Below are 17921 nucleotides of genomic sequence, written 5' to 3' on the forward strand. Positions count from 1 at the left end.
CACGATGAAAATTGGATTAGTAGTGAAATCCACCCAATTTATGGATTTTTTTTTTTATTCTGTGTAATTGGCTTCAAGTTTGACTCCACAGCATTTCTGAATAATAAGTATATCCTATACTTTTCTCTCAAAATTGTTATCATGATATACATGAGCACTCATCTGCAGGAAAAAAAAGGTACAGTTGCACTTTATGCCTTATTTATACTTTTACTAGAGTCAATTTGTGTCAGGGTATTTGTACTTTTAAGTAAAGGCTCTGAGTACTTCTTCCACCTCTGGCCGTAGGTACCTAAATAATCGGAATATTCAGAGTGCATTAAAGCTTATCCGAAGCACTGTGGAATGTAGTTCATGCCATTGCCCAAAAAAGGATGGCATGTAATAATGGGCACACCGCAAGTGCATTCCTGGCACTCTGGGCATGGGCGAGAGTATCAAGAAGAGAAAAGAAAAAACGTGTACCTACTATACCTTATATGGTTACAGTTTGAAAAATCACATACGTTTATTCAATAGGCTGTGTGTGACTCACTCCAAATGGAAAAATGCAGTCTGCCCACGAATGTGTCCCTCTCACAGAAGAACATTTCCCAGAGTGCATTTTCATTTTCTATTTATTTATCAAATTTAATCTTGTTTAGAATGAGTAGCTGCTCAACCCAACTCCACATGAGAACATGGCTTGATCCGCACCAGCCATCCTCAGCAGCTGCACGAGCCATTAGGTTATGTAATGTAGGTTTTCTGTAAATTCTGCACACTAGATGAAGCACTAGTCTATTATAACTCGATCTAAATAAACCAAGAATGCAACGTCTGCCTTGATTTTTTTCAGTTTTTAATTCCCCTTTGCCTTATCTGCCATTGTTTTGTACAAAGGTGGATTTTGTTCCAGACACGTCGGGACACTTTCCGCCGTGCAATTCTCAACAGGATTTGCCATCTTAGACCTTTTTTTTTTTTTTCTTTTGCATTTCACTTTTTATAGCGCTCTATCTCTCTCTCTCTCTCTCTCTCTCACACTCTCTCACTCTCTCTCTCCGTGGCTGACATTGACATCGGCAGTAGCATGTAAGGCTGAGTGGCACATTGTCGACACGTAGCTGCCCTGATTCAGTGGTCAGTTCCATCCACCTGACACTCAGTCTCTGTCTGCAGGTGTGGGAGCCGATAAGCCCATTAAGGGCTGAAGTACACTACTCACAAAAAGTTAGGAATATTTGGCTTTCGGGTGTATTTTATGGAAAATGTAAAACGTTCACGCTACAGTGACATTATATCATGAAAGTAGGGCATTTAAGTAGAAGCATGCAATGGGGATTTGCTCATCTCAAACAATTTAGAGAAACAAAAGCCAACAACAGTGTTGGGTTTACCTAAACAAAAAATGGCAATGTCTCACTAACTTGTCATGTGCCCTTGAGCATCAATTACAGCTTGACAACAACGTCTCATGCCGTTCACAAGTCGGCTTATGCTGAGGCCTGGCCCCCCACTATTCTTGAAGGGCGGCCCTCAGGTCATTGAGGTTCTGGGGTACAGAGTTACGAGCCTCTACACGGCGACTCAGCTGATCCCATAGGTTTTCTATGGGATTCAGGTCTGGAGAAAGTGCAGGCCACTCCATTTGAGGTGCCCCAGTCTCCAGCAGCCGTTCCCTAATGATGCCACCTCCATGAACTGGAGCATTGTCGTCCATGAAGATGAAATGAGGCCTGTGTTGTTCATGCAGGGGCACAATGACTGGATGAATGATGTTATTCAGGTAGTATGGACTTGTCACTGTACCATTCACAAAGTGTAGGACAGTTCTGTATTGACTAGACACACCTGCCCACACCGTAACACCACCACCACCAAAGGCTCGTCTGGTGACAACAGTGGCTGATGCATAGCGCTCTCCTTGACGTCTCCAACATCGTTGGCGGCCATCATTTCTTCTCAACGTGAATTGACTTTCATCAGAGAACAGCACTGAGGCCACTGGTCCCTCGTCCAGCGTAAATTCTCCCTGGCCTGTGCAAGACGATGATGCCTGTGCCTGGTGGTGTGGTCAGGTACCCTTGCAGGTCGTCTAGCACGCAGACCACGCTGATGGAAACGGTTTCGAATGGTCTGACGTGACACTTGGGTGCCCCTCACCTCCCTTAAATGTGCCTGGAGTTGAGTGGCATTCATCATCCGGTTCCGCAGGGCACTGTTCACAATGAAGCGGTCATCAGTGTGGGATGTGGCCAAAGGACGTCCACTTCTATGCCTTTCTGTGACTCTTCCAGTCTCTGTATCTCTGTTGCAACCTGCTGATGACACTCTGTGACACTCTAAGCTCAGTGGCCACTTCCCTCTGAGAACATCCTGTTTGAAGCCTCGCAATGGCGAGGTACTGTTGATCAGTTGTGAGGTGTCGTCTTTGTCTCATGATGTCAAAATGTGAACAGCATGATGAAGAGGACTGTTTAAATACCAATTCTAATTGAACCAGGAAATGTATTGGTCGATTCATGGATCAAACACCTGTTGTGAATTTTGCCGTTCAGCTCGTTGTTAGAGAACAGCAAGTTGTGCAAAAAGTACTGAAACATTGAACAGTTGGACATGTGCATTCAAAAGTTTAGAGAAGGTCAAATTAAGTTCACCTGTAAAGGTAATAGTGCATTTTAGGTTCATCCTGAAATTTCACCCAAAACCCGAATATCCCTAACTTTTTGTGAGTAGTGTATGTCCTGGAGGGATTGAAGGCCCTGGCATTTTGATTTATTAGTTTCAATGCAATAACTTTCTGTGATACAATAACTACAGTGAATCAATAAAGGGTATTTATTAGGATATGATTACATTGTCACATTGAGTTGATCCGTTGCCCACGGTTACCTACAGTACTTAACCACAACGACTCTCTTATATCACACTGAATGAACATGTGTGTGCATGCATGGTGAGTCAGTGTGTACAAGGTTATTTACAATCAGACAAACACTGCCCCCTATTAACCATTGCCAAATGTTTGGTTTTGCGTCTCTCTAAGGGCAAAACAAAACAGAAGCACCGGAGATTATTTTTCAGTCGTTATTCGACGTCTCCCTGGTTATCGTAATAACAATAAATGTAAGGGCTGCACCTAAAACAAGTCCAATTCGCACCGCGGTGACCTTGAGCGCGCACGATGAGACTTTAAACAGCTGTGCAATAAAAACACTCCTTAGTGGCGATTCTCACAGTCAAGCCATTGTTTCCCCCTCATTAAGCATTCCGCTCGCCCAAAAGCAGAAAATGGCCTAATCATATAATTTTACACAATTGTTTTGGCGAGGTGAAAACGATATTGCAGTTCGCTCTACCCAGGTAGGGGAGAAGCCAACGATAGCCGGTAAAGTCAAAGAGAAATTAAATCCCTTTCAGAAACTGCTGTAAGCCAAAGGCATAACCAGGCATGCCCAACACCTGAGCATGATGGCAGGAAATCCAAGCGCAGGTGTATGTTTGTCACTGTGTGTGTGTGTGTGTGTGTGTGTGCGTGTGTGGGTACAGACACATGCACATTCATATAGTGTATACATTGTAATGTACGTGTATGAAACCATATTTGTATCTATATTTTTTATGCAGACGGATTTCAGAATGTATTCTAAGAGATGGATGGATGGATTTACAGAAGTTGGAGCATGCATGTACAATGCCTCTCTCACGTTACACTAATCTCGAGTGGTTTGGCTCGAGCGCAAACAGGTTTCTGTCATTTTGGCAATTTGCTGAAATAAATCCAACAATCTCGCATCGTAATGTAACTTTGTGCGCTGCCGTGTTCTGCATCCGGATAGGGGTTTCGGGGGGAAATGTATCTTCTGCATTTTGTAAGCGGCGCAAACAAGCACACACAGGAAGAGCCCGCATCTCGGGCTTACATCCTTCCTAGTCGCAAACATCCTCCGTCAGAAACGCTGATCTCGAACGACAAGGTCGCCGGGATAATCCCCTCTCGCAAGCTCTCATAGATGAGCCACGAAGCTTGAGCAACGTCATTTATAGTATATCATTTTTAAAACAAGCGTCCAGTTTACAGGGTATTTAGCGGGCTTGGAAATATTTCTGCCTGGCAACTCTTTTTGCAGTGTGGATAAGGATGAAAATGTTGACTTGAGCATCCAGTCATGCCATTTAACGAGCCGTGCCGAAACGTGTCATCACGTAAGGGGGTTCAAAAAGCGATGCAGTGGGTTGCTCTGTTCCCGCACACCATCAAAGACTCGCGATCTGAGGTTGATCTCGTGTCCTGTCCGCATGATGTTTGCATGTTTCCCCCCCGCTTCAGAAAATATACAGTTTGAACCGAAAGGACCCTCTTAAGGAAGATAAATCATTGCCGTGGGCGGACTCGTATGAATTTTCTATTTTTTCTCCCAAGTCTGCGCAGGAGACGTCGCCACGAGAGAGAGGGACATAAATCCACTTGTCTGATGGACATAACAAGCTCCGAGCTCTACTGTCAGATCCTATATTGTCTGCAGGTATGGATGGCCCGGCCTCTCCAGATCCGCCTGCCACAGCCCTCTCTCTCACGCTGCAGGGGGACATTCCTTAAACTTTAGCCTTTGGCATGCTGTAAATCTGCCTCAGAGATCTAAAGTCTCCAGGCCGGCCCTAAGCCACCGGCCACAGAAAACAACTTCCACTAAATGCGAGCTATTTATCATTTTTCATCTCTCTTTGTCTTTTTTCGTTGTTAAGTGGCCTGTACTGACAGATGCCTACCCGGGGACGTAAAAGATCACTCTTCTGACTTTCATGTGTGCCGGAGGGGAAGTTTGCAGAGTGGGGTGAAGTGAGGGAGCCACTGTGAGAAGGTGTTGATGGGATGTAGAGGTGCTCCAGACAGCAGGCACCCTCCCTCTGTACTTACCCCATGGAATGCACACAGCCGACTGCAGCTCTCCCATGCTATAGCTGGCTTTCCCATATTAAAAAAAAAAAAAAAAGACTATTGAAGTCCCGCCAGCATTCCCCCTCGGTGTCTCCGCACACCTGGGCCGAAAGCATACCATGCTTTTTCCTTGTCCAATTGCTGGAGAGATGAGGGATTCCACAGTGTGACCCGTGCAGCGGGGCAGAACATTAGGGCCTGGCCTGCATGTATTACTTGAATGACTTATTCAAGTCAGAATGGCCAGACACGGCCCCTCATATCCCACATAGAAGAATTTATTTGACAGGAGGAATGAGACTGTACGTGGGTTTCAATCCTGTGTAGGCCTACCTACAGTCAGACTACACCAATATTGGAAGGACAGTAATGGATGGGATTTGCTCGTTACCAACCGTACCGGAGCAGATCCATGACGCTGATTTCAACTTATTGAGTACAGAGAAACTCCCCAACACAAATTCAAATCCAGTATAAGAAAAACCAAGATCTATGGTGGCATAGATCTTGGTTTTTCTTATACTGGATTTGAATTTGTGTTGGGGAGTTTCTCTGTATTCAATAAGTTGAAATCAGGTTCATCGGATAACCTTTTTTAAATCACAAAGTATGAATACCCACCGACGGCAGTGGCGCACAATGTCTGCTGGACAAAAGAACAGATGTCTTGTTGTTGTTGTTGTCTTGTTGATTGTCCTCTAATGACTAACTGTAAAAAAAAAAAAACTCAGGTAAGGTTGGAGATACTTGTTAAACCTGATCTAGAAATTACATTGTGGGGCCAGGGAAACCTCGGCACTTTCCCAATGGAAATCAGGGACAAATTAAGTGTTGACCCAATATATATATTTTTTTAATTCCAATGGGGAATTCCATTGATTTTATTTTTAAAGACTGCTGTATCGCAACATACCCGAGAGTCAGTGCGACCCTTCAGTGTGTGCAACTAAAAAACTTTTTTCTTCAACCTCTCCTACCACCAAGTGGTGAGAACATGTCACTACATTTGTTAATATTATTGGGACCTTTTATGAAAAAAAAACTATTTTTCCGTGCTGGTGCACATACATTTGGGTCTGATGGGCCTACGAACACAAACTGTGAAAGAAGACGACTCGTTTTTTTTGTTTTTTTGTTTGTAAACTGCCTTTGTAAGAAAACATGTAATTCACATTCAGATTTCACATTTCTGATTCAGTCTCCTTCCTACATCACTTGGAGACACTTGAGAATTATAACCGCCCTCCATCTGGGTTACTCCACTAAGGGCTGGAGAATAACAAATGTTGCTGGGAAGTGCTCGGTTGGCTGCACAGACCAGCACAAATCTTTTCTGTAAAAGATTGTAAAATGTATTTAAAAAATAATTCTGCTGCGTGTTAGAATGGCTAGAATGCATAATCTGAGCGGTATTTTGATCGAAAAACGTCACAAATTTTTTGTGAGCCTCAGACATCCGCCGTGCAGGTGAACCGCAGGGCCCCCGCACCCACCGACGCCCTGCGCAAACGCGAGGCCCGCCATACTGCAACCAGCTCGATGCTCCACCACAAGCCCTGCGCAACCACCCACGTAGCCGAGTGCACATGGTGCAGGACACCTCGACGTCAGCCACCCCACCCCCCTGTCCCTCCATCATCACCGACGCCTGCTGCAGAGAAGCCACGCAGCGGGAGCAAGGCCGACAGCCGCCTCCCGCACTGCGAACCCACACCCACGACGGCGGGCAGCCTCCAAGGGGCCCTGGAAACCACCAGGGAAGGCCGCCAGGACCCAAACCCAGCCAACAGGGGACCCACACAGCCAACCGCACCCCCACACCAACCCACCAGGGCCCCACCACGCTGGATCCCCTAGTGCTCAATGTGTGCCATCGGTAAATGCTGTTGAAATTTGCGGGACGTGGGGGCGCGAGTCCTCCGAGCATGTTGAACCGAGTCACTCGCACCCCTCCTGCCCCGCAGACTCCGGTCTGGTGGCGTGTTGCTTGGAGTATGATTTGTGTGGGACTGTATGTGTTCTAAGCTAGTATGAGTGAGTTAAAATTGCAGGCCAGACGTGACGCACGCCAGGGCAAGATCGCCGCCGCCCACCACATCCCTACCCACATCGTTCGCACCCCGTCCGTCCTGCAAACCCTAGATCTATTGTATATAATTCATTGTTTGTACGATACGCAAGAAATGCATAAGCCACGCTTTTGTACAAAATGAAAAATTCATATGAAATGTTTGAGTGACTAGCAATCATTGGGAAAGGTTTTGATTATATGGGAATTTCTGAAAACATACCCACACAGCACAAATATGGAAGTGAAAGCACCGTCTGAGAAACTCCCACAATGCTCCTTATGTGGAAGTTATAAGTAACAAGAAAGGCGTGGTCTTGTGTACTGCAACTCTGTGGTTTCCCGTTCCACCCTGAGAGAGGGAGCCCTTAAGACTCTTCTCTTTCTTACTCCTTATTCGCACATTTACACGGAAGTCTCCTATTGGTTTTGGTGTGTTGGACTCATTGAGGCTGCTGTCTCATACAAGGCAAAGAGAACTGCTTTAAAGAACTGTAAGGTGAGTTATTTTTACCTATAGCCTACTAGCAACACTGACAAAGTTAGTAGATTTATTCTCATTGAATGTATAGTTTATAGCGTATCGTCTGTATATTGTAGTGTGTGTGTGTGTGTGTATATATACATTACATATATACATGTATATATGTATATATATATATATATATATATATATATATACATATATATCTACCTACCACAAATACTATATTTTTTGTGTACCTTTTCTTGCCACACCTACTTAGTGCAGTAAATCAAAATTTCACCAAAAATGTGTATTTAATAGTATTCAATAACACTTAAATTTGCAAATTTTTTGGAGTTGAGAAATATTTATAACATAAAGGCTCATGTGAACTTTCATATCAGCCTAAATCTGGGTCCGTCCCACGGGGTAGAATTTAGACTTTTAACTTTTCAATTTTAACTGTTTAAATCATATTACACAAGGTTACAGGTCCAAAGATCAGACATACAATTTACCTTTCCAAAATATTGTGAAAGGTTATCTTTTTTCTATTTTTTTATTGAAGTCGAGTTTGATCTTTGATCTTCATTGCGCCTTTGTTAACATCCGGCAATAACTGATGGTGTATAAGATGGCGTCACATGGGTTTGTGTTTGAGCCTGACATTTGGATTAAGACCTGAAATGTATCATGTACAGTTGTTTTGAATCTTTTTTGAATCTGTTTTGAAGTTAAGTCATACTTGATTAATACAACCTTACATTCATTGGCATGGTATGTGCATTTGCAGGACAAGCCTTGGGGAAAAAAATCCCCCCAAAGACACTTATGGGTGAAAATAGGAAGAACACATGATCAACAATGATAGTGTGTTGCTTTTAAGGTTCCTTATTACAAGAAGGTCCGGGGTCCGAACCCTGGCCTTCCTAGGTCCTTTCTGTTTGGATTTTGCATGTTCTCCCCGTGTTTGGGTGGGTTTTCCTCCCGGTGCTCCGGTTTCCTCCCGCCACCCAAGAGGTGTATGTTAGGGGGTTAATATTGCTGTCTGTGCCCCTGAGCAAGGCGCGGGCGGAAAGAGCTGGAGTTGGTCCCCGGGTGCTGCACTGCAGCTGCCCGCTGCTCCTAGGTGTAGGATGGGTCAAACGCAGAGGATTAATTTTGTCGAATCCTACTTGTACATTGACAATTAAGAGATATGCTATTCTATTCACAACCCTTGAATTATGAGAGGGACCTGGACGCCGCCCTCCGCAAGAGTCATCTCCGCAGGTTGACAGGAAACCATGTGACCCCAGAAACGACCTTTTCTTGTCGTTTTTAGCCCGTGTACACACAAAAAATAATCAAAGTTTATTCATTCAGAATGTATTTTAAAAGTCGGTTGACTCTCTTAGAGGTTTCATACAAATTGAGAAGTTTGCAATTAGTACCGATTTTGAAAATGGGCCACTAATAATTCAAGTCTTTAAAAAGTCGCCAATTCTTTTAAATGTTTTTTCTAAGCAATTTATAAGCAATTTCTTATAAACAAACCTGCAAAGAGAAAGAGGGACACAGTTGACTCTCCTCCCCTGGCTTTCAAAATATATTTCCATTAAATTTACTTTTACTTTTATTATTATTTTTTTAATCTTTGTGCTACTTCACGGGGAACAAAGTTGCTTTGTTCCCCGTGATTTCCTGTCTACCTAGAAACAGAAAAGAAGAATCAATTCAATTACCTAGAGGTGTCTTGCGGATGTGTCTGCCTGCAGCTACTGTAGGTACTCTTGGGAATTATTGCCACATCCAGGCAAAATCCCCTGCCTCTGGCTAACATAATTGCATTAATAATACAATGATAGGGATTAATTCCGCATCTATTTGCTTTATTATAATTGATTTTGAATTAAAATTGTCCCATTAACGATTGAATTGAATTGATTTAAACTTGCCGCAAATTAAGAAGTTATTTTTGGACTAACAGCTGTTTTGTATCCTACAGAGACGAGCTCTGCCATAAACACAAAACATGACTCATGGTGCAACAGTGGAGAGGCCAGTGTCCCCCGGCGTACCCGGTCTCGCAGCCAATGAAACCTTCCTGGATTCGGAGTTTCGCTATGAGCTTTTTTCTGCTTTCTACGGCATCATCTTCATCCTCGGTTTCTGTGCGAACTGCTACGTCCTGTTTGTTCTCCGGCGGCTGCGGGAGGCCAGAGCCATAGGCGAGATCCGCATCTACATGGCCAACTTGACCATTGCCGATCTTCTGTTCGTTTGTGCCCTTCCCTTCTGGGTCGGCTATTACAGTCGCCACGGCGATTGGGTCTACCCGGACTTCCTGTGTCGGGTGACTGGCTCGATGTTCTTCATCAACACCTACTGCTCCATCCTGTTCCTGGGAGCCATCAGTGTCAATCGTTACTGGGCCATCACTCGTCCCTTGAACGCCGCCTCATCCGACCGTTGGCGTCGTGGTGCACTTGTGACTTTCACCATCTGGGGGGTGACATTAGGGATGGCCGTACCATCTCTGATCACCCCCGGCACCCACAAGGACGAAAACAATGTGACGCGCTGTTTTGAGGGGTTCCACAGGGAAAGCGACGACGAGAAGCGAGTTGTGGCCGCCACCCATTTAGCCATCGTGGGGATGTTCTTCATCGCCTTTTTCCTGGTTGTGATTTGTAACCTGCTCATTGCTCGAGCCTTGATGACGCAGTCCCCTGCTGGACCACAGGCCACTGGCACAATTGTGTCGATTAGGGCCAAAAGGGCCTCCAGCTCAGCAAAGCCCAGAGGGGTGAAACGGAGGGCCCTGCAGATGCTGTGTGCGGTGGTGGGGGTTTTTGTGTTGTGTTTTTTACCCCATCACATCGTCCAATTCCCATGGACCCTCGCAGTGCTGGAAATCAATGAGGGCTGGGGCAGCATTACCTGGAACTTGGAGACTCGCCAGGCGCTCAGTGACGCCCACCAGATCACACTGCTTCTCATGGGGCTCAACTGCATCCTGGATCCCATAGTCTACTGTTTTGCCACGAGGAAATTCAGAAGGTTCATCGCGGGCCACATGAGGAAAGTAGCGAAGGGGGAGGCTTGCTCGAACACAGCCGTCAGTCACTTGTCCGCGGAGAGCAAGAACCACAGCCAAATGCTGCCGAGCGAGGACCGGCAGCTGTAAAGCTGGGGAGAAGAGAAAGCCGCCAGGCCTGAACTGAACCAGACATTACGGGAATGGGGAAAAAAGTTGGAAGCTGTTTAAAAACCAAAACTCCAGGCGTCGAATCACCTCTTCCGGAACTGTCGGGTGACGTCACGGACACATGTTTTCTACGTCTATGTTTGTCTGCCAGAGAGGTTTTGCCAGGGTACTTTGTTGTACCCTTTTTTTTTTTTTTACCCCTCCTGCCTACCTGGCTAGCCCTCTAATCCACCAGACTGGTTACTCTTCAGCGTAGTGTGAGTACTTAGCGTGAGTTTGCGTGATGTGGCGATATTGCACCACATTCGGTTGTGTGGAAAGCAGAAGTGTTGCAGTGCAGAAGTGCGGGCCTAAAGCTCATATACCTCTTGGTGAAATAGTGCCAACGACCTTTTTATACAGCTGTGAAAGTAACAGGTAGGTTCTTCCCGGAACTATAATATATTTTGCTTCTGACAGGCAAAATTATATGACATATTTAAATTGTGGTAAAGGATACCCAACACAACTCTATAACTGCACTGCTGTATGAGATGAAGATGAATACTGTGTGTATTAATCGATCTGTTGTCTGAAAATGCAATTTCTTGTTGAATAATAATACACTGTCATGCCTTGCAATCACATGTTTTTTATTGAAATTTTGAAATGCCACAGTTTTGCCTATGGTTTTCGGGATTGTGAAATCTTTAAAAGTTTAAAAGGCCAAAAAGCAAAGTCATTATGTTATCGTTAAAAATGCGTGAAAAAAATGTTCAGAAATGAAACACACAAGAACAACACCCAGAAAAGTCAGCGTTGATTCATGCGGATGGAATTAGACATTTGGAGATGTACGCTGAATCTGGACCCGCCCTCCTCATCGCAAATCTGTGTTTCTGATTATTATTATTTTGAATAATTTTCCCATCTTGCAATTAAAAAACTGTAGCATTGGTCACTGGAGATTTGTGTTGTCCTGTGGTTGTTTCTAGAGATCTAGAATTTTAGATTTTTATTGTATCCTGGAATTCCCCTCCACACTAACACTGGATAGGAGGCTGTCCAAAACACATTTTGGAGACTGTTTTATTAATTTGGCAAGTTGCAATGTGAACATTTTTAAAGAAAGGGAAGCAGCAGCAAAATTTGTCTCGGGCACCAAATTGGCCGGCGTCAACACTCCGTGCTGCAAGCATCTGCTTTACGCATTTTAAAATTCTTTTCACTTAATTTTATTGTGTTTTTTATTGAACCATTGTGTTGCAATGACGCGAGTGGAAAGCCATGAAACAAAATATTTTGTTGACGAACCCACTGAATGATAATATTACACTGATCAGTCACAATATTAAAACCACCACTAATAACCACTAATATTGTGTAGCTCCCCCTTGTGCCACCAAACAGCTCTGACCCGTGGGGGCATGGACTCCACAAGACCTCTGATGGTGTCCTGTGGTTTCTGGCACCAAGACGTCAGCAGCAGATCCTTTAAGTCCTGGAAATTGTGAGGTGGGGCCCCCATGGATCAGGCTTGTTGTTCCAGCACATCCCACAGATGCTCCATCGGATCGGACCCTATGGGCGGGGTGCCCATTCACATGATGGAGAAGAAAACGTGAATCATCAGACCAGGCCACCTTCTACCATTGCTCCATGATCCAGTTCTGACGCTCACCTGCCCATTGTAGGAGCTTTCGATGGTGGACAGGGGTCAGCATGGACACTCTGACCGGTCTGCGGCTACGCAGCCCCATACGCAGCAAGCTGTGATGCACTGTGTGTTCTGACACCTTTAGATCATAGCAGCATGAACTTTTTCAGCAGTCGGTGCTACGGCAGCTCTTCTGTGGGATTGGACCAGACGGGCTAGACTTCACTCCCCACGTGCATCAATGAGCCTTGGGCGCCCATGACGCTGTCATGGGTTCACCATTTGTCCTTCTTTGGATCACTTTTGGTAGGTACTAACGAATGCATACCAAGAACAAGACCTGTCATTTTGGAGATGCTCTGACCCAGTCGTCTAGCCGTCACAATTTGGTCCTTGTCAAAGTGGCTCAGATCCTTACGCTTGCCCATTTTTCCTGCTTCCAACACATCAACTTCAAGAACTGACTGTTCACTTGCTGCCTAACATATCCCACCTCTTGACAGGTGCCACTGGAACGAGATGATCCATGTTATTCACTTTATCTGTCAGTGGTTTTAATGTTGTGGCTGATCTGTGTATGAAACAATAATGATATTACTTTATTTTTCACTGTGGATCACTGAAGTTGTGTCTTGGTTCCAGCTATTTTTGAAATGTACCCACTAAAAAAATAAAACCCTCTCTTTACTTGCACACACACATACAAACTAAACATGCCTCAGAGTTGTGTATATATAGTTAAAGCACTATTCTACCATTACAATAATTTATGTAGAGATGTAGAAATCCTCCCCCGGTGGTTCAGGACGGACTGGCATAGGTCTCATATGCAGCCATGCCGTCCAGGTCAGTGTAAGCCATGTTGGTGCTGGTGTAGTTCATGTACACATTACCCTCACTCACACTCTGCGGCGGGTCGGCCCTGGCGACGAAAACAAACACGGATTAAAGGATTAAAAGCAAAATCATATGTTAATGATCTGCTTTGTCGTTGACTCGTAAAACTCGCAGACGGTGAGAAAACATAAACACACAAATCAAAAAGTTTGCGTCGATTCCGATGGACTTACGTTCGGGCTTTTGGAGATCCGGCAAAACCTGCGAAACACATTCGGGGAAAAGCAAACTTGGTTACGCCGGAGCTATGCCGCCAGAACCTTCCTCACACCTTGCAGTAGGTTTTTTGTTTTTTTTTAAGACCCAATCTGTGATTAACCGGGGAAGCCGGATCCGTCTCGCTCACCGTCAGCCGTGGCCCTCGCGCTGTCGTCGCGCTTCCGCCGCCGCAGCCAAAGCAGCGCGGCCAGGGGGAGGATGACGACCCAGGCCAGGAGAGAGAGACTGAAGGCCGCCGCTCCCAAAACCCCAACCACTGAGGGAGGGCGCGGGATTAGAAAGGAAGTTTGACCATCACGGCAGAAGGACGTGCGCCGAAGCGCCGTCATGAAAAGCCAGGGGGAGGGGAGTGGTCATTATGAAATTGCACAAGTGTGACTATGAGAGCTTGACGTTTTAAAGTTTGTTGAATTTGCAGTGAATGCGGAATCAATGCATTTGCAGGGAATGTCATAGAAAAACATTAAATCATTCAAAACAAAAAAATTATTTATCAATAATTCAATGAAGAAAAAACAAAATAAGTCATTAGTAGCAAGAAATAAGTAATAATGATATAACTGCGCATGATTATTGGACTTGCCATCATCCGTTTGTGATTTTGACAGATGGTGCTGGATTGTAAGGTGACTACACTTGAGGGTGGATCAACACATTCATTTCGATCGGTCCTTTCGCCACATTAAAGGGACAATAGACAACTTTTACGCCAACTTTGCGTGTTCACTGAAGAGGTCAATTGAAATTGTCACAATTTAAGTATATTTTTTATTTATTTTGGTTGAGCTGGAATACAGATAGATATAGATAGACGTGGCGCTGACTGCTGCAGCTCGGGCAGGGCTGGCCTGTCAACAAACGCAGGTAAACGGGGAAGTTGTGGTTTTTCTGGATAGAAAGCACCTCAGCGTTTACATTTCTCAACCCGTTTCAATGAGTCCTTTTTTATATTCGAGGGTGTATGATCTACCAGGAGTAGTTTCCTCCACCGTCTCCCATTTCCGCTCATGGTCGCAGATTGGTTGACGCACATCTGTGACGCAACGCCGTAAATAGATCATTTTCCCGGGAGTTCGTACCCGGTGGTATTCTGAATGCATAGTGTTATGGAGGCTGATAGGGAACCAATCTGAACACAGATGGGGTCATTATTCTACAGCAGGGGTGCCCACACTTTTTCGGCTTGTGAGCTACTTTTAAAATGACCGGGTCAAAATGATCTACCTGCATTTAAAAATGCTAAATATATTTATTTATACATATACTGAGTCTACTACCGGGAGCAGCCGAAAGAAAAAGAAGAAGAAAATACTGAGTTTACTTTATATATACAATATATGTTGGCGTACCGTGCATCACTGCATGATCCTTTACGGCACAATACAATAAAATACATTTTTGGGCACTACCTTACTCTGATGACTTGCACTGAATGGAGTCGTTCAGGGTTGATAAGTCCTGGCAGTAGCTGCTGGCCAGCCTCAAGCAGGCTTCCAAATGATCATCAGTCATGGTGGCACGGTATTTGGACTTAATAATCCTCACGTGGGAAAGGGCTTGCATGAATAAATAAAGCCAAATAACGCAGTCAATGACGTAGCACATTTCCTCATGTTTGGGTACTCCGTGAGTAAGTTCCAAAGCTGTCCATGAGCACTGGATGCCAGCCCTGGAGCTGAATGTCAGCCCTTAGTGTCAACATCTCATCCTCCACTGAAGACCAGTTTAGGTGAAAACAGTGTTGCAATTTTTGATGCCAGTGAATCAACCTCAGCATCTTCCCTAAATGGGCAGATCATAAATGCAGCGATTGGCTCGAGTGAAGCAGAGACTTGAAACTGTTTGTTCGAGTCCAACGGACTCAATCTGCTCTGTGCACGCGCCTTCCCTTGGGTCTCCGGCTCTGATGCGAGGTTTTGAAAGTTACCCCAAATCATGGCGGTGCAGCTTTGGGGACAGAAGTTGCATTTTTCGTTTGAAAGCATTAACTGAACTGATCATGTTGACCGCGGTTTTGTCTTTTCCCTGCAGCTCTATGTCAAGCTCATTCAACATCAGTGGTCAGATCGGTTAAAAAAAAAAAAAAGTCATTTTATTTTTTCTTGCCGCGCGATCTAGCGGTCAATCGCGATCGACGTATTGGGCACCCCTGTTCTACAGCCATTACACTATGCAATCAACATTAACTTTCATCCAGCTATACGATGTCAAATCCATACATACTGAAATTCTTAAAAATCCAATATTTGTATGTCATATATACCCGGAATAATTCTCTCTTTTTTTATACAAACGAATCCGCCTGTCTCTCTAGTACATTTCTCTGGCTTTGTGTCGGATGTTTTGTGTCCCCACAATGTTACTGCAATAAAACAACAGAAGGTGGTGGAGGCGCTGTGGTGACCCCTAATGGGAGCAGCCGAAAGAAGAAGAAGATATTGAAATGGTGCAATACAAAAATTTATAATACATTTCCCTTGATTTGTGTTTGTTTTTCCACACAGAGAAGTGTGAGAAATAGGCCTAATATCAAAAAAAAGATTTTTGGGACGTAAGTTAGGGGGTTTATTTCCTCTCATTTAAGAGGTCCTTGGTTGAAAAGTGTGCCCTGGCAGACTTCCGAAAACCGCCAATATCAAATCGTCCCCTCAAGAACTGCAATTTCCAGGGCGAGGACCGCGTTTTGAGACGCCCGCTCCCACCACCGACCTGTTGTGGGGAGGCGGAGGATGCGGACCATGCAGTTGGGGCTCCTCTCCTCTTGCCGGATGCCCTGCGCCGCGCTCTGGGCGTGGCAGGAGTACACCCCGCTCTCCCCCGCCTCTCGGAGGACCAGGTCCCGCCCCGGTCCCGCGCCGGCCCAGGCCCCGCCGGGTCCCAGTCGGTGCCAGGTCCAGTTGGCGGAGAGGGGGAAGCTGGAGGCGTTGCAGTGCAGATGGACCGTCTCCCCTTCCACTACGAGTGGGAGCCCGGGCTTGGCCACGACCTGCAAAGGGGACAGCTTTTCTGGTGTGTGTGTGTGTGTGTGTGTGTGTGTGTGTGTGTATGAGAAATTGATCAGACATCAACAAGCAGGAAGTTACAGACTATTCGAAAAACAACTATGATATTTTCCTGCCGGACGTCCGCTCACCCACGACGCTGAGGTGGACCACTGCCCCTGGAGAGCTTTTGAAGCTCTGGCGGCAACACACGTATTCCCCAGAGTCCTCGACCGCGGAGCGGAAAGTGAGAACGTTGCCTCCTTCCTCCCTCGCCTCCCCCACGCGGTACCATGAGATATTGCCGCCGCTGAGGTCGACGCATTCCAACGCGACGGTGTCGCCGGCCAACACCACCGTCTTCCCGGTGACTCGAAGAGTCGTGGAATTGAGGGTCCCGTTGCGTCCGGCGGACAGTTCGGACGGCAACGCGGGCGGGTCAGCATCTGTGAAAGCAGAACGAAATCCCGGTTATCCGGGGCTGTTTTTTTGCAATCTGTTGAATCCGAGGATCTCCTGAAACGCCGCGACAAATGAGACGGAGAGCGTTGGAGGGAGAGGCGCTCTCACCTGCCCTTGCAGACAGACAGAGCAGGAGAACAGACCACGGCAGCATCTTCTGCGGCGAGCTCGATGGGTGCGGGTGACACGCTTCCGTGTGTGATCTCCGAATACAACGACGGAGGAAGTTGAAAAATGGGAAATGAAACGCTGGGAAGTGTCAAGTTCCCTTCAGCCGTCACCGAGAACCAGAACGGTGCTTTCAGCTCCGGGGTTTTGTACTTTTCCTTTGGCAACGACACACAAACCGCGTGCTTCTATATATCACATTATCCGTTTATTTATCATTCTATGAAGTCACTTTGGGAAACCGTGACGTTGGTATTATTGATTCAAGAGGTTTATTTGTCACGTGCATATACCTACGGTCAAACATACAGGTACATCTCATGAAATTTGAGTATCATGAAAAAGACACAGAATTTGGGGTTTTCATTATCTATAGCCACAATCATCAAAATTTCAAGAAATAAAGGCTTGAAATCTTTCACTCCACGTGTAATGACTCGATATAATATGTGGGTTTCACGCTCTGAAATGAGTGACAATGAATATTGCACTTTTTCATGATATTCAAATTTTATGCGATGTACCTGTATATGCAGTGAAATGTCCGGTGATTACGCACAATAGGCTCCAAAACTGCTGAAAGCACTCAAATGTGCCGAACCGACACGAGGTGCTTGCAAAGGCGGCCGCAAGGGGTCGGCGCCACAATCGCGATTCCGGGTTCTATGATTATAGAATAGAATTCATTCTCTGTGTTGTATTAAATGTACATTTAAGTTCCTGGACTTACATGCATTTGCCAAAGAGTCAGTGACTTTAGTTGTAAGAGGAAAACCTGGATTCATATTTATGTATGAAAATGGTACAGGAGGCACTTTACCTCATATCACAGGCTCCGTTATATCGGTTCACTGGATACGATACATGTTTATTTTAACAGTAACTGGCCTTTAACAACTGCTGCCATGACCAG

At 45.4% G+C, this 17921-nt stretch overlaps 1 protein-coding gene across 1 annotated transcript; it reads left to right on the plus strand.

Annotated features, from left to right (window-relative positions):
- Positions 1-9529: 9529 nt before the first annotated feature.
- On the plus strand, positions 9530-10775 carry ptafr (platelet-activating factor receptor; the record flags this gene model as incomplete). The annotated part of the gene is made up of 1 exon (XM_080011983.1): positions 9530-10775. A coding segment is annotated over one exon (1095 nt), but the record flags the coding sequence as incomplete, so codon positions are not given.
- Between the last annotated feature and the right edge of the window lie 7146 nt (positions 10776-17921).

The sequence above is a fragment of the Zeus faber genome (genome assembly GCF_960531495.2).
Source record: "Zeus faber genome assembly, chromosome: 13".
Classification (NCBI taxonomy): domain Eukaryota; kingdom Metazoa; phylum Chordata; class Actinopteri; order Zeiformes; family Zeidae; genus Zeus; species Zeus faber.